Source organism: Physeter macrocephalus, chromosome 17 (genome assembly GCF_002837175.3).
Source record: "Physeter macrocephalus isolate SW-GA chromosome 17, ASM283717v5, whole genome shotgun sequence".
In the NCBI taxonomy this organism is placed as follows: domain Eukaryota; kingdom Metazoa; phylum Chordata; class Mammalia; order Artiodactyla; family Physeteridae; genus Physeter; species Physeter macrocephalus.
Window position 1 is genome coordinate 20,133,549 of NC_041230.1, and position 23,231 is coordinate 20,156,779.

The 23,231-nt window shown below is 36.9% G+C and overlaps 1 protein-coding gene across 1 annotated transcript in view; it reads right to left on the minus strand.

Annotated features, from left to right (window-relative positions):
• Positions 1 to 23,231, minus strand: part of ITFG1 (integrin alpha FG-GAP repeat containing 1) — a 267,640-nt gene that overhangs the window by 81,200 nt on the left and 163,209 nt on the right. The window contains exons 11-12 of the mRNA XM_007109007.4: positions 2,117 to 2,267; positions 464 to 572 (exon numbers count right to left, since the gene is read on the minus strand). Of these exons, the coding sequence (XP_007109069.1) occupies positions 464 to 572; positions 2,117 to 2,267 (260 nt within the window). The remainder of the gene's footprint in view (positions 1 to 463; positions 573 to 2,116; positions 2,268 to 23,231) is intronic.

Here is a 23,231-nt window from a genome sequence, read left to right on the forward strand (position 1 = left end):
ACTGTATGCTAACACATACATATGGAATCTAAAAAAAAAAAAAAAAAAAAAAAAAAAGGGTCATGAAGAACCTAGGGGCAGGATGGGAATAAAGACGCAGACCTACAGGAGAATGGACTAGAGGACATGGGGAGGGGGAAGGGTAAGCTGTGACAAAGTGAGAGAGTGGCATGGACATATATACACTACCAAATGTGAAACCCGATAGCTAGTGGGAAGCAGCCGCATAGCACAGGGAGATCAACTCAGTAGTTTGTGACCACCGAGAGGGGTGGGATAGGGAGGGTGGAAGGGAGGGAGATGCAAGAGGTAAGAGATATGAGGATATATGTATATGTATAGCTGATTCACTTTGTTATAAAGCAGAAACTAACACACCATTGTAAAGCAATTATACTCCAAAAAGGATGTTAAAAAATTAAATGTTAATAGTAATAATAAAACATACAAAACAAATACTTACCAATGACTTTAACAAAATAAGCATCTGCTTCAAAGTTATTTTTCAGTGTATGGATGGTAAAATCATTCTTTGTATATCCTTTACTTAGTACTACAATGTCCAAGATTCCCTAGAAAAAACATAAAAATGGTAAGAACGAACTACTAGACTGAATGAAAAAAATGATGAAAATGCATGATATGTTTACCATGTAAATATAAACCTTATTTATTCAACTTGATGTTTAAAATAAAAATATTAAAAATATAAAAACTTGAATATTAAAATATAAATAAAATGAAAAACACCTATAATTTTAATCTCCGAAAATGACTGTTAGCATTTTGTACTTCCTTCCAGTCACATTTGCATGAATTTTTAAAGGTCTGTGATATGGAGTACCGAAGTGTTTCCAATCATCAGAGAAAGAAGGTACCTTTTCATCTGCCCTGGCCCCCATTATTTTTTTTTTCCTAAAAAAGTGGGAAGCTTTGCTAATTTTATTGGGGGTAAAAAAGGTGTGTTCATTTAAATTTCCATTCTGCGGACTCTTAATGAGGTTGATCATTTATCATATCTTTTCATATGTTAGCTACTTGTGTTTTTTCTGTAAATTGCCTTAATCATGTTCTGTTTTTCCAGTGGGAGTTTTTGGTGACTCGTATCAGTTTGAATAAACCCTTTCTATGTTAAGAATATTAATTATTTAATTCCTTCATAGCTAATTTATTTCCCAGATTTAAACACAATTTTAAATTTCATTTATGATATTTTTATGTATAGAAATTAATTGATTTGTAGTTAATTCTGTTGATTTTCCCTCTTGTGATATTTTTACCAATTACTTTTATGCCTGGAAATTGCTTATGAAAAGTGAACGAACACAAGATTTGGTAGCAGAGAGACAGAGGAAAATAAGGACTTGGATAATTCATAAAATTGAGAATTAGCCTCATAAAAAAAACCAAACCAACCAACTGGTCTTAGGGTTGGACATAATGTCTTGATGGAGATTTAACGTTTTAAAATAATCAAATTGTTTTACAAGGATATACTGTGACATATTAACTCTGGAATTTAACACATTTTTATCAGAATTTATTATTTTTCTGAGTGATAAACTGGCTTTCTTTTAAAGAACAAAACAGCTTGGGAGATTCTCTTTTCCCTCAACAATACCCAGAAGCACTTGATAAACTGGCTTTTGACATTAGAAAGAAGAAAACCAGGGCCCTGAGCGCCTTTTCCAGGCCACCTGGCAACTGAAGACAGTCACAAGAATCTGTGGCAATAGATGCCAACTCTAGTCCACTAGGTTAAGAGAGAGTACACACTGAACCCATTCTTCTGTGATCTTGTGCAGGTTTAAGGGTCTGTTATCTGTTGGCTGTTCTTTTCTCTACTCGTGCACATGCATAATTGCTGTGAGCATGATTCTCTAGTGGTTTAATCTAAACAAGCATAAAATGAGATAAAAGCATTTTCATATTTCACTGTACTGGTCAGTGGTGTCAATAAATGTGTTCCCTCTGTCATTTAACATTAAAAGGAGCTTTCTTTAATTAACTCATTTGCTTTCATTATCTCATCTACATTTTCTGGTCAAATAGGGTGAAAGTGAGATAAGGTGGACGGCAATTAGATTCCAAACACACAGAAGAGCTCTGAACTCACATCTTCGTAAATATCAAAGAAGGTGGCAACCACTGCATCTCTGATTTGGTTTAGGTCCATCAGCTCCCAGTAGACTTTAAACATACGATGCGCCCCCTCACAGCTTGCATTATTACAAGGGACATTCTCCAGTAAAAAGGCCTGCTGATTGCTGTGAGACAAACGCAATGGTATTTAGTTAATAAAACATATCAATGCTGAGTAGCATCAGCTATGCTGTATTTACTAGAATCAAAGAGATGGTAAATGGTATACACTGAAGTAATATGAAAAAAATCCCTACATCTTACTAATTATTGTCCTGAGTCATAAAAAACTTAAATTGTTGGCTATCGTTTTTCAGCCTTAGGCAAAAATAGAAAAAAAAAAGTGTTGTACTTTGCATAGCTATGAAGTCCTCCCTTTTGAATCCTACTCTATAGGCAAAGTGGTGATGAGTTTAGATTTTGGAACCAGATTACCTGGATTCAAATTCTGGCTCTGTCATTTAGCAGTTATGTGACCTTAAACAAGTTATTTAACCTCCTGAAGACTCAGATCCTTATTTGTAAACTGAGTAACATGAGTACTTAAAGAATTGTTGTAAAATAGAAATGTAATACTGAGTGCAAAGTACTTGGAACAATTCCTGTCATCCACTTAGATCTTAGTAAAAGTGTTTGTATTATCATCACTCTTACTTATGTAGTGCAACACCATGCCATGTAAAAATATTTTCTTTAAATACAGAAGTAACTTTTGTAAATGGTGTGATTTGATGTAATGGCTCCTATTTATAGGCATTTTCTAATATTTACGTTCCTTCAGGTCCCTCTATGTTACATAGAAAATAATAAGCTAAAAAGCTTAAATTTTATTACTGCTCAATTTTCTCTAATAATTATTTTAAATAAAACTATAAAGACAGATTTCTTTTTTTCCATATGAAAATATTACTTTCTATATTACCTTGGGTCTGGGCAATTTGGAAAAGAAAAAAAAGTTCTATTATAAGAAAGGTAAATTTTTCAGTGTTCAATAGAGTAAGGAAACATATGCAAAATATTCAATTTCCTTGATGTACTTGATATATGATTGGCTTCACATTATTTTTCTAGATAAAAACTTCCAAAACAAATAGCTTAAACTCCCAGATTATAACATTTACATGAAAAACTTTGAGGTGGCTTTGATCAAGGCCTAACATATAATAGTGTTATTCCACTAGGAGGAATAATGATTTCTTCTTTGTCTCCTGTCTAATAACTGATTTTAAAATTCTAATTTGTAATACTTTTTCCAGGTAATTTACCCATCCTACCTTTGTAGTTAAACAATTTTACTAGATATTTCACAGAAATGAAGAACACTCTATTTTGTTATTAGATTATACTAAAACATGAGAACCAGTGATAAAGGTGGCCTTTCTTTTTTTTTTTTTTAGCTATGCCATGCAGCTTGTGAGATCTTAGTTCCCTGGCGAGGGATCAAACCTGGGCCTACGGCGGTGAAAGCACTGAGTCTTAACCATTGGACCGCCAGGGAATTCCCAAGGCAGCCCTCTATAATCTTTTATAACCAATGCATCACACTGGCAACGTTTTGAGTGATCATTTGCCACTGGTTTCCCTTTTCATAACAGGGATGAAAGGATTTCATTATTGTATTATAACTCTGGGCACAATTTCATACACACAACATAAGCTACAACAAAAACTCTAACTGCAGTTGCATAATTTGTCATTTTAATTTTTGATATGAGTTTGTAAAGATGATAAATGCCAGGCACCATGGTTCTTGTCTGAATGCTCACTAAACAGGTTGGTCTTATACTCTGGAACATGGGGTCTGTAAAATTTCAGTTCTTTTAAACTCCACTGGGCCCTACAGGTAGAGCCCAACATCTTAACTATAAAAAAAAAATTCCATTTAAGCCCAGGAAGAAAAAATTCTGATTCATTTGGTTTGGAAATCCTTGGGGAGAAACAGTCTTGCTTCTTTTGAGTCAACTGCTCTATGTGTTTTTGGCAATTACAACCAACATAACTTTTAAAAAACTTTTTTTTTTCAAAACTATTGCAAAAGTTATTATAAAATTCAAGTAATAGAGACATTTAAAAAGTTGAACTCCTCCTTTCCAGGGAAAATCACTGTTAACAACTTGGTGTGCATCTTTCCAAACCTTCTTCTGGGAACATACAAATATTTAAGTACATATATCCTTCAAAAAAAAAAAACAAAAAAACCACAAACCTACTATACATATTATTCTGCAACTTTTTTCTTTCCACTCAATACCATAGCATACACATGGGGAAAAGGGATACAACCTGAATGAGGACTTCTGAAATCTATTTTGAAAATTCCCACCAGAGAAGTTGTACCAATTTATATCCCCCAGCAGCAGCCCATCAAACTGCCTGTTTCCCTACATGCTCATTCCTTTCAATGCTTACTCCATTATACAGCTATGCCATCATTTGTTTTAACACCCTGCTACTGATAATCAGGCTGTCTTCAATTGTTCCCCATTACACACACACACACACACACACACACACACACACACACACACACATTATTTTTCCTTGAGAATTTGTATAAGGATTTCCAAATGAAGTCATCTGGTCAAAGGATATGCGTATGTTAAATGTGAACAGGTAAAGCTAAATGGCCTTCTAAAAAAATGTACCAATTTATACCTCTAGTAGTGTACAAGTATATCCTTCTTCATATCTTGCCAATATTAGTAACACTGCTTATTTTTGCCAATTGGGTAGCTTAAAAATTATCTCATTCTCCTGATTATATGAGAGAAGCTGAGTATTACTTTTATGTTTATTATCTATTCATATTTCTTCTAAGAATTGGCACTTAAATTTTTTAATTTATTGGTTTTTAGATCTCTGATTGTTAAGGACATTAGCCCCTACCTGTTATTCTCATATTCTTATTTGCAAAATGAGTGTAAAAACAGTACAGAAATAGATACACAGATGTAGAGAACAAACTTATGGATACCAAGGGGGGGGAAGGGGGTGGGTGGGATGAACTGGGAGATTGGGATTGACATATATACACTACTATGTATAAAATAGATAACTAATTAGAATCTACTGTATAGCCCAGGGAACTCTACTCAATGCTCTGTGGTGACCTAAATGGGAAGGAAATCATAAAAAGAGGGGATATATGTATATGTATAACTGATTCACTTTTGCTGTACAGCAGAAACTAACACAACATTGTAAAGCAACTATACTCCAATAAAAATTTTAAAAAAACCCAATGGTACATTACCTCAAATGGCTGTTGTAAGGATTAAATGAGAAAATACATGGTAAATGGTTTAATATAGTGCCCAGTACATAGCACAACACACTTTCAATATCTGCTGTTATTATTATATGTGCTGTTATTATTACTCTGATATGTTATAAACATTTCACCCCAGCCTTTTATTGTTTTTAAAATTTATGGTTTCTTTCACTAAAAGGTTCATAATACTTATATGTTCATTTATGTCAATATTTTTCCCATGCTCTATAAGAAATGTTAAAGGAAGTCCATCAGGCAGATGAAAATAACACCAGATGGGTATCTGCACTTACACAAAGGAATGAAGAGCAGTGAAAATGTGAAATACGTAGGCAAACAGAAAAGATTTTCTTGTTATTTAAATCTCTTTAAAGATAACTGATAATTAAACAACACAGTATGGTGTTAATGACATAAGCAGATGTAAAATGTAAGGTTTCCTCAAAAAACTAAAATTTGAACTACCATATAATACAGCAATCCCACCTTTGGGTACATACTGAAAAGAAGTGAAAATCAAGATCTCAAAGAGGTATCTGAACTCTCATGTTTGTTGCAGCAATATTCACAATAGTCAAGATATGGAAACAATCTAAGTGTCCATCAATGGATGAATGAATAAAGAAAATGTGGTATATACATACACTGGACTATTCAGCCATAAAAAAAAGAAGAAAATCCTACCATTTGTGTCAACATGGATGAACCTAGAGGACATTATGCTAAGTGAAGTAAATCAGAAACAGAAAGACAAATACTGTATGATATCGCTTGTATGTGGAATATAAAAACACTGAACTTATAGAAACAGAGAGTGGAATGGTGGTTGCCAGCAGCTGAGGGGTGGGGGAAATGGGGAGATGTCGGTCAAAGGACATGAACTTTCAGTTATAAGATGATTAAGTTAAGGGGATCAAATGTACAGCATGATGACTATAGTTAACAATACTGTACTATATACTTGAAAGCTGCTATGAGAGTAGGGCTTTAATGTTTTTTTTTTTTGTGTGTGTGGTATGCGGGCCTTCCTCTGTTGTGGCCTCTCCCGTTGCGGAGCACAGGCTCCGGACGCGCAGGCTAAGCGGCCATGGCTCACGGGCCCAGCCGCTCCGCGGCATGTGGGATCCTCCCATACCGGGGCGCGAACCCGGTTCCCCTGCATCGGCAGGCGGACGCGCAACCACTGCGCCACCAGGGAAGCTCAATGTTTTTAACTATAACAATAAGAACAAGAAAATGGCAATTATGTGAGATAAAGGATATTAACTACCTTAATGTAGTAAACATTTTGCAATATAAACATATATCAAATAATACTGTATACCTTAAACTTACACAATGTCACTATATGTCAATTATATCTCAGAAAGCTGGAAAAAAAAGGGAAAAAAATCAATAAAAGATATCTGGAAAGTCTCCAAATATTTAGAAATTAAACATCACTACGAGCAAAATAATCTACGAGCAAAAGAAGAAATCAGGCGGCCCCTCAGCGCACGAGGAGCATGTGCCTTTGGGAATTTTCCGTGCGCCATCTCTGTTCACCGGCTGCCTGGGCTTGGGGCTCGCCCTGGTCTCTGCCTAGAGTGCCCGGTGGGAGCCGCAGGCTTTGATCACCTGCTGCTTGTGTCTGTGCCCCAATAGCCGCAACCGCCCCAGGGGCTGTTCTGGAAGAGATCTGAGAGCTGGGTGGCCTGAGTCGTGAGAGCCCCGCACCTCTCGCATCGTGGTGAAGAACAGTATTCCCAATGAAATAAAATGTCACATCCAGACCTCCAGACAGTGCTGTGAAGGACTATTTTCTCAAAAGGTGCAGTTACTTTCTGTGATGTCAGCCTCAGAAGATGAATCTGCCTTAGATATCCCTAGAGTCCTTTAACTCGAACAAGCATTAATAAGACATCGGATACTAATGTTCTCCAAACTATTTCGCAAGTATTGAGCTAGCCTCAATTCTCACCTCAAAACATGAAACATTTTGCCACCTGAGCAGTTCTGGAGGAGGAATCTGTGAGCAGTTCCAGGCACTGTGTTAGGCATTAGCTAGCATACAGGATATGCCTAAAATACATGAGAGGCTCTGGGAGAAGGTCAAGACTTCTTAATGATCAGCATCCTCAAAGTGATGTACAGATAGAGGATTATGACTATGTCAACAATGGACCTGCCCAGAGGAACTCTGGCACTGATAACTGCAGAGACAGAAATAAGAGATACTGGAGACATGATTAAAATGGCTCAAAGAGGGGGGACCTTCAAGATTGTGGAGGAGTAAGACGTGGAGATCACCTTCCTCCCCACAAATACATCAAAAATACATCTACGTGTGGACCAACTCTTACAGAACACCTACTGAACGCTGGCAGAAGACCTCAGACTGCCCAAAAGGTAAGAAACCCCCCAGGTACTTGGGTAGGGCAAAAGAAAAAAGAAAAAACAAGACAAAAGAATAGAGACAGGACCTGCACCTCTGGGAGGGAGCTGTGAAGGAAGAAAAGTTTCCACACAGTAGGAAGCCCCTTCACTGGTGGAGACGGAGGTGGGGTGGGGTGGGCGGGGGGGAAGCTTCAGAGCCACGGAGGAGAGCGCAGCAACAGTGGTGCAGAGGGCAAAGTGGAGAGATTCCTGCACAGAGGATCAGTGCCGACCAGCACTCACCAGCCTGAGAGGCTTGTCTGCTCACCCACCGGGGAGGGTGGGGGCTGGGAGCTGAGGCTCGGGCTTCGGAGGTCAAACCCCAGGGAGAGGACTGGGGTTGGCTGCGAGAAGACAGCCTGAAGGGGGCTAGTGCACCACAGCTAGCTGGGAGGGAGTCTGGGAAAAAGCCTGGACCTGACAAAGAGGCAAGAGACCATTGTTTCGGGGTGTGTGAAGAGAGGGGATTCCTTCCCTGTGTGCCCACAGAAGGCAGGGCACGGCTTAAGTGAGTTCCAGAGATGGGCACAAGCTGTGGCTATCAGCTCGGACCCCAGACGCGGGAATGAAACGCTAACACTGCTGCTGCTGCCACCAAGTATCCTGTGTGCAAGCACAGGTCACTATCCACCCCCCACCCCACCCCAGGAGCCTGTGCAGCCCGCCACTGCCAGGGTCCTGTGATCCAGGGACAACTTCCGCGGGAGAACACACGGTGCACCTCAGGCTGTTACAACGACATGGTGGTCTCTGCGACATGGTGGTCTCTGCCGCTGCGGGCTCGCCCTGCATTCCAATTATGACTACCGTACCCCTCCCTCTCCCTGGAATGAGTGAGAAAGAGGGACCTAATCAGCCGCTGCTTTAACTCCCTCCTGTCTGGGTGGGGAACAGATGCCTGAGGGCAACCTACATGCAGAGGTGGGGCCCAAACCAAAGCTGAATCCCAGGAGCTGTGCGAACAAAGAAGGGAAAGGGAAATTTCTCCATGCAGCCTCAGGAGCAGTGGATTACATCCCCACAGTCAACTTGATGTACCCTGCATCGGTGGAATACCTGAATAGACAACAAATCATCCTAAAATTGAGGCGGTGGACTTTGGGAGCAACTGTACACTTGGGGTTTGCTGTCTGAGGCTGATTTGTTTCTGATTTTTATGTTTATCTTAGTTTACTTTTTAGCGCTTGTTATCATTGGTGTATTTGTTTATTGGTTTGATTGCTCTCTATTGTAGTATTTTTTTAATTTTAATAATTAAAAAAATTTTAAAATTTCTTTCTTTCTTTTCTTCTCCCCTTTCTTCTGAGCCATGTGGCTGAAAGGGTCTTGGTGCTCCGGCCTTGTGTCAGGCCTGAGCCTCTGAGGTGGGAGAGCCGAGTTCAGGACACTGGACCACTAGAGACCTCCTGGCCCCATGTAATATCAGCAAGAGTTCTCCCAGAGATCTCCATCTCAGCACTAAGACCCAGCTCCACCCAACGGCCAGCAAGTTCCAGGGCTGGATGCCCCATGCCAAACAACTAGCAAGACAGGAACACAACCCTACCCAATAGCAGAGGGGCTACCTAAAATCATACTAAGTTCACAGATATCCCCAAACACACCACCAGACACGGCCCTGCCCATCAGAAAGACAAGATCCAGCCCCACCCACCAGAACACAAGCACCAGTCCCCTCCACCAGGAAACCTACACAAGCCACTGAAACAACCTCACCTACTAGGGGCAGACATCAAAAACAACGGGAACTACAAACCTGCAGCCTGTGAAAATGAGACCCCAAACACAGTAAGTTAAACAAAATGAGAAGACAGAGGAATATGCAGCAGATGAAGAAGCAAGGTAAGAATCCACCAGACCAAACAAATGAAGAGGAAATAGGCAGTTTACCTGAAAAAGAATTCAGAGTAATGACAGTAAAGATGACACAAAATCTTGGAAATAGAATGGAGAAAATAAAACAAACGTTTAACAAGGATTGAGAAGAACTAAAGAGCAAACAAACAGTGATGAACAACACAATAAATGAGATTAAAAACTCTAGAAGGAATCAATAGCAGAAAAACGGAGACAGAAGAAAAACGGAGACAGAAGAACGGATAAGTGACCTGGAAGATAAAATAGTGGAAATAACTACCACAGAGCAGAATAAAGAAAAAAGAATGAAAAGAATTGAGGACATTCTCAGAGACCTCAGGGACAACATTAAACACACCAACATTCTAATTATAGAGGGCCCAGAAGACGAAAAGAAAAACAAAGGTTCTGAGAAAATATTTGAAGAGATTATAGTTGAAAACTTCCCTAACATGGGAAAGGAAAAAGTCAAGTCCAGGAAGCGCAGAGAGTCCCATACAGGATAACTGAAAGAGAAACACGCCGAGACATATATTAATCAAACTATCAAATATTAAATACAAAGAAAAAATATTAAAAGCAGCAAGGGAAAAGCAACACATAACATACAAGGGAATCCCCATAAGGTTAACAGCTGATCTTTCAGCAGAAACTCTGCAAGGCAGAAGGGAGTGGCAGGAAACATTTAAAGTGATGAAAGGGAAAAACCTACAACCAAGATTACTCTAGCCAGCAAGGACCTCATTCAGATTCAATGGAGAAATTAAAACCTTTACAGACAAGCAAAAGTTAAGAGAATTCAGCACCACCAAACCAGCTTTACAACAAATGCCAAAGGAACTGCTCTACACAGGAAACACAAGAGAAGGAAAAGACCTAAAACGACAAACCCAAAACAATTAAGAAAATGGTAATAGGAACATACATATCAATAACTACCTTAAATATAAATGGATTACATGCTTCAACCAAAAGACACAGACTGGCTGAATGGATGCAAAAACAAGACCCATACTTATGCTATCTACAAGAGACCCACTACAGACAGAGGGACACATACAGACTGAAAGTAAGGGGATGGAAAAACATATTCCATGCAAATGGAAATCAAAAGAAAGTTGGAGTAGCAATACTCATATCAGATAAAATAGACTTTAAAATAAAGAATGTTACAAGAGACAAGGAAGGACACTACATAATGATCAAGGGATCAATCCAAGAAGAAGACATAAGAATTGTAAATATTTATGCATCCAACATAGGAGCAGCTCAATACATAAGGCAAATGCTAACAGACATGACAGAGGAAATCAACAGTTACACAATCATTGTAGGGGACTTTAACACCCCACTTTCACCAATAGACAGATCATCCAAAATGAAAATAAATAAGGAAACACTTCTCTAGGGTTCATGGAACATTCTCCAGGATAGACCATATCTTGGGTCACAAATCAAGCCTTCATAAATTTAAGAAAATTGAAATTGTATCAAGTATCTTTTTTGACCACAATGCTATGAGACTAGATATCAATTACAGGAAATAATGTGTAAAAAATACAAACACATGGAGCTAAACAATACACTACTAAATAACCAAGAGATCACTGAAAGAATCAAAGAGGAAATAAAAAAATACCTAGAAACGAATGACGATGAAAACACGATGACCCAAAACCTATGGGAGGCAGCAAAAGAAGTTCTAAGACAGAAGTTTATAGTAATACAATCCTACCTCAAGAAACAAGAAAAATCTCAAATAAACAACCTAACCTTACACCTAAAGCAATTAGAGAAACAAGAACAAAAAATCCCCAAAGTTAGCAAAAGGAAAGAAATCATAAAGATCAGATTAGAAATAAAGGAAAAAGAAATGAAGAAAACAATAGCAAAGATCAATAAAACTAAAAGCTGGTTCTTTGAGAAGATAAATAAAATTGATAAAACATTAGCCAGACTCATTAAGAAAAAATGGAAGAAGACAAATCAACAGAATTAGAAATGAAAAAGAGGTAACAACTGACACTACAGAAATAAAAAAGATCAGGAGAAATTACTACTAGCAACTATATGCCAATAAAATGGACAACCTGGAAGAAATGGACAAATTTTTAGAAAAGCACAACCTTCTGAGACTGAACCAGGAAGAAAAATATAAACAGACCAATCACAAGCACTGAAATTGAAAATGTGATTAAAAACGTATCAACAAACAGAAGCCCAGGACCAGATGGCTTCACAGGCGAATTTTATCAAACATTTAGAGAAGAGCTAACACCTATCCTTCTCAAACTTTTCCAAAATATAGCACAGGGAGGAACACTCCCAAACTCATTCTATGAGGCCACCATCACCCTGATACCAAAATCAGACAAAGATGTCCCAAAGAAAGAAAACTACAGGCCAATATCACTGATGAACATAGATGCAAAAATCCTCAAGATAATACTAGCAAACAGAATCCCACAGCACATTAAAAGGATCATACACCATGATTAAGTGGGGTTTATCCCAGGAATGCAAGGATTCTTCAACATACGCAAATCAATCAATGTGATACACCATATTAACAAACTGAAGGATAAAAACCATATGACAATCTCAGTAGATGCAGAAAAAGCTTTTGACAAAATTCAACAACAATTTATGATAAAACCTCTCCAGAAAGTAGGCATAGAGTGAACCTACCTCAAAATAATAAAGGCCATATATGACAAACCCAGAGCCAACATCGGTCTTAATGGTGAAAAATTGAAAGCATTTCCTCTAAGATCAGGAACAAGACAAGGTTGCCCACTCTCACCACTATTATTGAACATAGTTTTGGAAGTCTTAGCCATAGCAATCAGAGAAGAAAAAGAAATAAAAGGAATCCAAATCGGAAAAGAAGAAGTAAAACTGTCAATGTTTGCAGATGACATGATACTATACATAGAGAATCCTAAAGAAGTTACCAGAAAGCTACTAGAGCTAATCAATGAATCTGGTAAAGCAGCAGGATACAAAATTAATGCACAGAAATCTCCTGCATTCCTATACAGTAGCGACAAAAAATCTGAAAGAGAAATTAAGGAAACACTGCCATTTACCACTGCAACAAAAAGAATAAAATACCTAGGAATAAACCTACCTAAGGAGATGGAAGACCTGTATGCAGAAATCTTTAAGACACTGATGAAAGAAATTAGAGACGATACAAACAGATGGAGAGAAATACCATGTTCTTGGAATGGAAGAATCAACATTGTGAAAATGACTATACTACCCAAAGCAATCTACAGATTCAATGCAATCCTTTTCAAATTACCAATGGCATTTTCTACAGAACTAGAGCAAAAAATTTCACAATTTGTATGGAAACACAAAATACCCTGAATAGCTAAAGCAACCTTGAGAAAGAAAAATGGAGCTGGGGGAATCAGGCTCCCTGACTTCAGAGTATACTACAAAGGTACAGTAATCAAGACAGTATGGTACTGCAGAAAAACAGCAATACAGAGCAACGGAACAGGATAGAAAGCCCAGAGTTAAACCCACACACATATGGTCACCTTATCTTTGATAAAGGAGGCAAGAATATACAATGGAGAAAAGACAGCCTCTTCAGTAAGTGGTGCTAGGAAAACTTGACTGCTACATGGAAAAGAATGAAATTAGAACACTCCCTAACACCATACACAAAAATAAACTCAAAATGGATTAAAGACCTACATGTAAGGCCAGACAGAGGAAAACATAGGCAGAACACTCTATGACATACATCACAACAAGATCCTTTCTGACCCACCTCGTAGAGAATTGGAAATGAAAACAAAAATAAACAAATGGGACCTAATGAAACTTGAAAGCTTTTGCACAGCAAAGGAAACCATAAACAAGATGAAATGACAACCCTCAGAATGGGAGAAAATATTTGCCAACAAACCAACTGACAAAGGATTAGTCTCCAAAATATACAAGGAGCTCACGTAGCTCAATATCAAAAAAAGAAACAACCCAATTCAAAAATAGGCAGGAGACCTAAACAGACATTTCTCCAAAGAAGATATACAGATTGCCAACAAATACATGAAAGGATGCTCAATATCATCACTAATCATTAGAGAAATGCAAATCAAAACTAGAATGAGGTATCACCTCACACTGGTCAGAATGGCCATCATCAAAAAAATCCACAAACAATAAATGCTGGAGAGGGTGTGGAGAAAAGGGAACCTTCTTGCACTGTTGGTGGGAATGTAAATTGATACAGCCACTATGGAGAACAGTATGGAGGTTCCTTAAAAAACTAAAAACAGAACTACCATATGACCCAGCAATCCCACTACTGGGCATATACCCTGAGAAAACCATAATCCAAAAAGAGACATGTACCACAATGTTCAGTGCAGCACAGGGAAATGACAAAGTACTTTGAACTGAATGAAAATAAAGACACAGAATATCAAGATTTGCAGTATGTCACTAAAGCAGTATTTAGATGGAAATTTATAGCACTAAACACTTTATTAGAAAAGAAGAAAGATCTTAAATCATTGATCTCACTTTCTTCCTTAAGAAACTGAAGTATAAGAGCAAATAAAATTTAAAATAAGCAGAAGAAAGGAAATAATAAGATAGAGGAAAGCAAAGAAGTAGAAAACAGAAAAACAATAGAGAAAAATCAACGAAACCAAAAGCCAGTTGTTCGGCAAGAACAATTTTAAAACTGATAAACTTCCAACGAGAATGGCCATTTAAAAAAACTAAAAAGAGAGAAGGTTCAAAGTACAAATAACAGAAATGACAGGTAACAGCACAACAGATTTTACTGATATTAAAAGGATAATAAAGTAATGTTATGAAAATTTTTGTGCCAATATAAATGACAAGTTAGATGAAACGAACAAAATCCTTGGAAGTCACAAATGACCAACGCTCATTCATAAGATAAAGAAAGAAATTCAAATTGCAGTTTTAAGCCTTCTGAAAAACCCCAGGTCTAGATGGCTTCACTGATTAATTCTACCAAATTTTTAGCGAAGATATAATACCCATTCTACACAAACTCTTTAGAAAATTGTTGAGAGAGACATGCTTCCCAACTCATCTAAGAAGCCACATTACACATCAAATTAGACAAAGATATTATAAGAAAACTACAGACCAATATTCTTCACGAACACAGATGCGAAAATTTTTAACAACATTCTAGAAAATCAATCCAACAGTAGAGTCAGATCTTGCTTTGCATGGTACAGTGTTCACTCAAACTCATACATATCTTGCTACATGATAACCAGAGAACCATGCAAAGATATGACATGATTCTGATATGGACATGTTTCAGTGAACTAAGTATCTTGCAAACTGAAGACTACAGATAGAAATAAAAAGATAAAAAATCATGATCAACTTGGGTTTATTGCAGGAATGCAAAGTTGCTTTAATATTTTAAAATAAATCAGTTTAATTCACTAGATTAATTAAAAAATGAAAACCATATGATTATCTCAATAAAGGTAGAAAAATATTTGACAAAATCCAATATCCAATATCCATTCCTGATCCAAAATTGTAGCAAACTAGGAATAGAAGGAACTTTCTCAACATGATACAGGGTTTCTACAGAAAACGTACACTGAACATCATACTAATAGTGAAAGACTGAATGCTGTCTTCCTAAGATCACTGTTCCTCCAAAACAATGATGTCTGCTCTCACCATATCCATTCAACATTGAATTACAGGTTGTAGCCATTGTAAATGGCAAGAAAAACAAAGAAAAGGCAACAAGATTGGAAAGGAAGAAGAAAAACAGTCTTTATTCATAAATTATCTGACCACCTATTTAGAAAATCCTATAATATCTATTAAAAAAAAAAACCTACTAGAACTAATAAATACATAGAGCTAGATGGCAAAATACAAGATCAATATACAAAAGTCAGTTGTATTTCTGTATGCTAGCAAACAACAATCAGCAATTTCAATAAAAATGTACAAGTGACAAAAGCAATACAAAATGCAATACTTGCATACTGACAAAAGATGAACAAGACCTGTACACTGAAAACTATAACACACTCCTGAGAAAATTAAAGACCTAAAGAAAATAAAAGGACACACACACATCCACACACACAGTGGTCATGGGCAGAAGACTCAATATTGGGCAGAAGATTCGATATTGTTAATATGTCAATTATCTCCATATTGACTTACAGATTCAATGTAATATCAATCAAAATCTCAGGAGACTTTTTTTTTTTCCAGAAATTGATGAACTGATCTTAAAATTCACAGAAAATGTCAAGAACCTAGAATGGCCAAAATGATGTTGGTAAAGAGGAATAAAGTTTAAGGACTTACACTACCTGAATTCACTATTCATTGTAAACCAACAGTAATTAAAGCATGTGGTACTGCTGCAAAGATGGACAGCAGATCATTGGAACAGAATAGAGAGTGAAGAAATATACTCACCAACACACATATGGTTAATTGATTTTCAGCAAAGATCAAAGGCAATTAACGTGGAAGGAAGATGTCTTTTCAACAAATGGTGCTGGAACAATTTACCAAAAAATGAACTTGGATCCATATCTTGTACCATATAGAATAATTAACTCAAAATGGATCACAGACCTACAAGTAAAATGTAGAACTATAAAAATTCGAGGGGAAAGCATAGGAGGCAATCTTTGTGACTGAATTAGGTAAAAATTTCTTAGATGTGACACTAAAAATCATAATCCATTAAAGAAAAAATCAATAAATTGGACTTTTTCAAAATTAAGCACTTCTGCCCTTTGAAAGACAGTGTTCACAGAATGAAAAGACAAGCCAGAGATGAGAGGAAATATTTGTAATAAGGGGATTTGTATATAAAGAACTTTCAAAATGCAATCATAAAAAAACAAATATCCCAAATATGTGGGCAACAGACTTCGACAGGTGTATGTATATGTCAAAACCTGTCAATGTACACACTTTAAATATGTGAAGTTTATGTCAATTAAGGCTCAATAAAGCTGTTAAAAATATATGGCACTCCTTCATGAGAAAACCCTAGAAACACAAGCAATAAAAGAAAACATAAGCTTGACATTGTCAAGACAAAAACATCTGTGGTTCAACGGACACCATCAAGAAAGTGAAAAGACAACCCACAGAATGGGAGAAAATTTTGTAAATCATGTATCTGACAAGAGCCTTATATCTAGGATATATAAAGAGTTATTATAACTCAACAATAAAAAGACAAATAACTCAATTTTAGGGCAAAGGGGGCTTCCCTGGTGGTCCAGTGGTTAAGAATCTGTCTTGCAATGCAGGGGATGCAGGTTCGATCCCTGGTTGGGGAACTAAGATCCCATAAGCCATGGGGCAACTAAGCCCACGTGCCGCAACTACAGAGCCCACGTGCTACAACTAGAGAGAAGCCCGTGCACCGCAATGAAGTAAAAAGCCCATGTGCTTCAACTAAGACTATTTATAACTATTTATAAATAAATAAATATTAAAAATAAAATGGGCAAAGGATCAAAATGGACAACTATCCAAGCAAGATACACAAATGGCCATTAAGCACAGAAAAAGCAGCTCAACATCATTAGTCACCAGGAAACTGCAAACCACAATGAGATAACACTTTACACCTATTAGGATGGCAACAATAAAAAAGACAGGTAATAACAAATACTAGTGAGTTTATGCAAAAATTGGAACTCTCATACATAGCTGATGGTAATATAAAATAGTGTAGCTGCTTTCGCAAATAATCTGGTAGTTCCTCAAATCGTTCAACAAAGAGTTCCGTTTCTAAGTATATTCCACTTCTAGGTATATTTCAAGAGAAACGAAAACACGTCCACAGAAAAATCTGCATATGAATGTTCATAGGTCTGTTATTCATAATAGCCAAAAAAGTAGAAACAACCCAAATATATACCAACTGAACTAAATGAAACGTGGTGTATCCACACAATGGAATATTATTCAACAATAGAAAGAAATGAAGTACTGATACACGCTACCATATGGATGAACCCTGAAAACATTATGCTAAGTCAAACAAGTCAGTCATAGATTACCATGTATTGTATGATTGCATTTATATATGAAATGTTAGGAATAGGCAAAACTGATAGAAAATGAGTCGTTTCTTAGGGATGGTGAGATTGGTGAGTGATGGCTTAAGGCAGGTGTGCTTATTTTTAGGGTAAAGAAAATGTTGCAAAATTGATTGTGGTAATGGATGCTCAACTCTGTGAATATACTGAAAGCCACTGAATTGTATATAGCAAGTGGGTGAATTGTATGGCAAGTGAAGTATACCTCAGTAAAGCTGTTAATAAAAAATAGGGAATCCCCTGGTGGTCCAGTGATTAGGACTTCATGCTTCCACTGCAGGGAGCACGGGTTCGATCCCTGGTCAGGGAACTAAGATCCCACATGCTGCGTGACGAGGCCAAAAAAAAAAGTACAATTCTATGGTTTTGACACTTGTCTTCTCCATTTCACACGTGTGCAGAAAATTTTAACCTACAGAAAATACCTGTGGGAAATGATTGACATAACATGTAAAATGCATATATCAGATGCCACTTCTCTGAATAGGCCAATATTTACACATCTAGTGTGCAGCCTTTTGAGGCTGGTTTTAATTTGTCTTCAAGGCTATAAAATTGGTGTTATTTCTTGATAAGCTACCACGTGACAAAGTTGGGGGTATTTTAAATTGTTATTGTTAATACGCTATGTGCATCTGTCTTATTTCTCATTAAAAAAGGAAGGTAGCTGACAGATCATTTAACTTTAAGTTTGATTTTCTCCCTGACTGCTCTTAGAGCTTGTAGGTTCAGTTTAGTCATTTCTATCCAGTGAGTTCTGCTCTTCTAGATTGTCCTTAACTCTCTTCCTCTTAATTCCCCAATTTCATTATCAGCCTAGGCTCACATGGAAGGAAAAGAGCTTCAATTTGGGGATATGTCTTTCTGTGTAAACCTTAAGAAAGCCAGTTTTACACACAAAAGAAAAACAAATTAAGAAGAAACACAAATAAGCCCATTAGGAATTCTCTAAAAAAAAGAAACAATGAAACAATTGTTTTTGGGTTGTTGCTCTGAAATCCGTGCTGCCCAGCTATTGGTAAATGCAGAATTCTCAGCTAAGTTTATATATATAACTTCCACTTTGAAATTACTAAAATTATTTAAGTGTTCCTGTAATACAGACTACTGACAATTAGAAATGTTCAAAAGAGATGATAAACTTGATGTCCAGAATAAAGTTCACTTGAGCTCTGGGCAAAAGCAATACCTTTATTCCCCAGATAGCAGCTAGGCTACGAGAGTCAGTGGGCAGAAGGTAAATGTTTCTTGAATGAAGAGAGGAAGCAAGCATCTTTTGAAGAGCAACGCCAATTGAAAGGCAAAACTTAATAGGATGAAAGACTGAATGCTAAGCTCCTGTCAAATAAGTGGTGAGAAAAGATTTTGCAATGTTTTAATTTATCTTTATTTGAAGGCATTCCTTGTATTAGTTAATTTGGCGGCCACTGCAACATTTTTTCTAGGTATTATAATATTTGTTTTAAATTATGTAAAATGAAATATAATGGTCATTTTATTTGTTAGTTGGGTAATGGTATAAACAGAATATTGAGACTTTCAGAGTGAGAAATTCACAGACACACTGCAACTTATGAAGTATACACACAGAGGAAACAAAGATTGGTTAGGAAATTATACTAGTTCTTGTTTAGTTGTGAATACTGTAGAATGCAGTGACGAGTTGGATGAGGGGAAAGGGAGAGATGAAATGAAAGAGAAAGGGAAATGAAAGATGACTTCCACATTTCTGGTTTGAATGATTAGGTGAATGATAGTACCACCACCTGAGATAAACAGAAAACTAAGAACGGTTTTAGGGGAGAGAAGATAGTTTCAGGTTTGCGGTGCCTTTGGTAGAGCATTCAGGGGAAGATCTATCAGGCACTTATACACACAAGTGTGAGGCCCAGATACAGGGATTTAAAAGTCCTAAGCTTCTAAATCGTAATTAAAATAGCCAAAGTAGATGAGGAACATGCAGAGAACCAAGGGCTGAGAATGGAACCCTCAGAAATACCAGTATTTAAGAGGTCAAGGTGAGAAGAGTTTTCTGAAGAGATGGTATAGGAACAGTGAGAGAGAATAGAGAGAGAACCAGAAAAGTTTAGGAGTAAGTTATCAACAGCCCAATGTAGACAAAAATCTGGTGACATAAAGGCTGTGAAGTATCCACTGGATTTGTCAATTAGAAGCCACCGGGATTGAATGAGAGGTTTAGTAGAGTGGAATGGCCTGAAGCCAGACTGTGGCAGGGTGAGTTTGAGGTAATAAAGTAGAGAAAGCTGTCTAGAGTCACAAAAACATTTTTATGTTGGGGAGACCTGCACATATTTAAATAAAGATTGGGAGGAAAAGAGGGTGGAATGAGATGATTCTGAAGGCAAATGGGGGATAACTGATGCAGTAAGATCCAGAGGATATAGAAAGAATTGAAAGGGAGGTGTTACCAAATAAAAAAAATCAATGAGGAGATTGTTAAAATTATAATTCGGGCTAAGCAGCAAGTGTCTTGCCACTAGGGAGGTGGCAGTGATGATGGAAAAGAAAAGAAGTCTGAAAATCACATTATGAAAGAGGATCGTATCTGCTTTGTGGAGGAGTCAAAGGTAATTTAACTTTTCTAGGCTAAAATGATTGGGGCCATGATGATAACTTTGTAGTAAACAGGCAAATTATGAGGAAGAGTTGGATTTGAAGAGACGGGGAGGTGTGATTGTTTGGTTTTAGACAAGGCAAGTTTTAGACAAAGCAAGAGACAGAGAGGTGTGACTGGTTTTAGACAAGGCAAGTTTGGTTTTAGACAAGGTTTTAGACAAGGCAAGTTTGGTTTTAGACAAGGTTTTAGACAAGGCAAGTTTGAGGATTGGTTTTAGACAAGGCAAGATTGGTTTTAGAAAAGGCAAGTCTTGAGGTTTTAGACAAGGCAGGTTTTAGACAAGGCAAGTTGTTGGACAGTCACATGGCAGAGAAGACAAGGTTTGAGATAAAGATCTGGGGGTTTTTCATCTAGAAGTTAAGACAACTTGTGTTGTAAATCTGAATGAAATAACCGAGGAAAGAAATACAGGAAAAAAAGTCAACAGCTGAAGATTCTGCCTTGTGGAATGTCCCCAGGGGGCAGATAGAAGATTTTAAAAAACCCCCAGGACTTCCCTGGCGGTCCAATGGTTAAGACTCTGCGCTTCCACTGCATGGGGCGAGAATTTGATCCTTGGTCGGGGAACTAAGATCCCACATGCCTCGTGGTGCAGAAACAAAACCACCCAAAACAACAAACCAAACCAGAAGAATGAAAAGTATATATCTTACAGTGATGGAGAGAAACTTGTATCATTCAACATTAGAAATGAATAATTTTTTTGACCATGTAAACTTTAGCTAAATATGACACCCTTTCATTTGATTGTTTGGAGTTATGCAATAGACAGTCCAAGCATCCAATAACTGAAGACTGATTAAATCAACCAAATGGAATATTTTATAATTGTTAAAATGGCATTATAAAAGTAATTACTGACATATAAAACTGTTCATATGTTAAATGAAAAAAGCAGGTCACAACACAGTATTAATAGTATGATCTTATTTTACAATACAAACAAAACATCACACACATGTACACACTCTTGAGCACACAGAGATAGAGTAGGGTTTGGAAGGACATACACCCAAGACTAATGGTGGTTATCTCTTGGTGTGCAGGGTTTTAAGTATGTTTTATTTTATTTCTTTTGATATGTATGTAGTTTTTTGTAGCAGGAAGAAAACACTGTTTTCTTGTAATCACCAGTCATTCTCACATCACCTATTTTAATTCACTGCATAGCCTTAGCACACTTTATATTTTTCTTATTTATGATTTGCTTGTTTATTGTCTACTTTTCCCAAATTTATCTCTCTTATTCACTCTTGTATCCTTGGCACCCAGAATTTGCTTCAGTAGAACAGGCACTCAGCAAATACTTTTTAAAGTAAAAGATAACAGGTAATGCTTTTTTAATAAGAAAAATAAACACTAGAAGCTTAATTTATTGTTAAAGCACTGCCATCTTTCTCCTCAGCTCCTCTATTTTTGAAGTGATCAAATATGTTAGAAGCAAAGGAAAATGGAGATGTAGTCTACTTGTACCCCTGAGGATGCCCAAATACCTCTCTGGGCTGCCCTGTGAGATACCTCACAAGGCCCAGGGTAGCCTGGGATTGCTGCACAAGAAAAAATGAATGTAACAAGTTAATATGACCAATTTTTATAAAAGAATGATCTCACAACACACACAAATCTTGTGTCCTCCAAGCAAGCTCGCTGTGATGCTCTATACTTATTTCAGTGTCATTGCTGAGGACATTTTTGTGATTCCTCTTTGAGGATGCCTTTGGAAGATGTTGAGTCTTCTAACGTTCCCAGTGATGGTAAGTCTTCAGTGTGAGCAGTAAATGTGAACTTAAGTGTTATGGTTAAGGTCAGTAAACAGGTTGGTTAGTACAATATTTATACAAAATCAAAGTATATATAAAGCAGTGAGACTTACGTGAATTTGATTCTTTAACTGACTTATTTTTATTGAGACAACTAATTTACCAAAAAATTCACCATTTTAAAGTGCACAATTTAGCAGTCTTTGGTATATTCACAAGGTTGTACAACCACCAACCCTATTAAATTTCAGATTATTTTAATCACCCACATGCAGAATCCCATCCCTATTAGCAATCACTCCCCATACAGGCAATTCTTACAGAAGAACTTCTAAAGTGTTTTAAACATTATTAAATAAATGTTTATTCTACCAAGGTGACTCCTCTGGACAACTGATTCATCTGTGTTTTAGATAAATATCAGTCAGATTCATTTAGGGTTGGGGATACCAATGAAATTCAACCAAGGAAAACGAATTGTTCTGTCATCAGCCATATTTCGTGTTTACACCATATTCTAAAATCAACTTCTATGAAATATTCATTGGTTCTTGAAAGGTAAGAAATCCTCTGTACTTGAATACCAGTGAGACGAAAGAACTAACCACATTTAACTTCAATTTTAACTTTTGGGGAAAAGCTTGACAACATGCTGACTTAAGATAATTACATACCTTAGAAAAAAGGCATTATCCCATCAATGAAAATGCATTAAAATAAGATTAAACCAGGAGGGTATACATAATCACCTATTAAATCCTTTATTAAGCAGAGGACAAAAAATTTAGATAATTAACTAAAACTCAGAAAGAAAAAGCAGATGTAATACAATTAGTGCTTCTATAAAGCTAAAACCCTCTCTCTTGTCAGGTCTTTCTTGGCCTTGAGTGACCTCAAGTGACCCAATTTAAGATTTAAGCTCATCATTCAAACTTACTTTTTACCATTACCTGAAGGAGAGACAAAATTCTGTTTTGGGGGTAACTATGGCTTTAAAACTTCTAAGTAATGGCATACTACGATAATGAAAATTT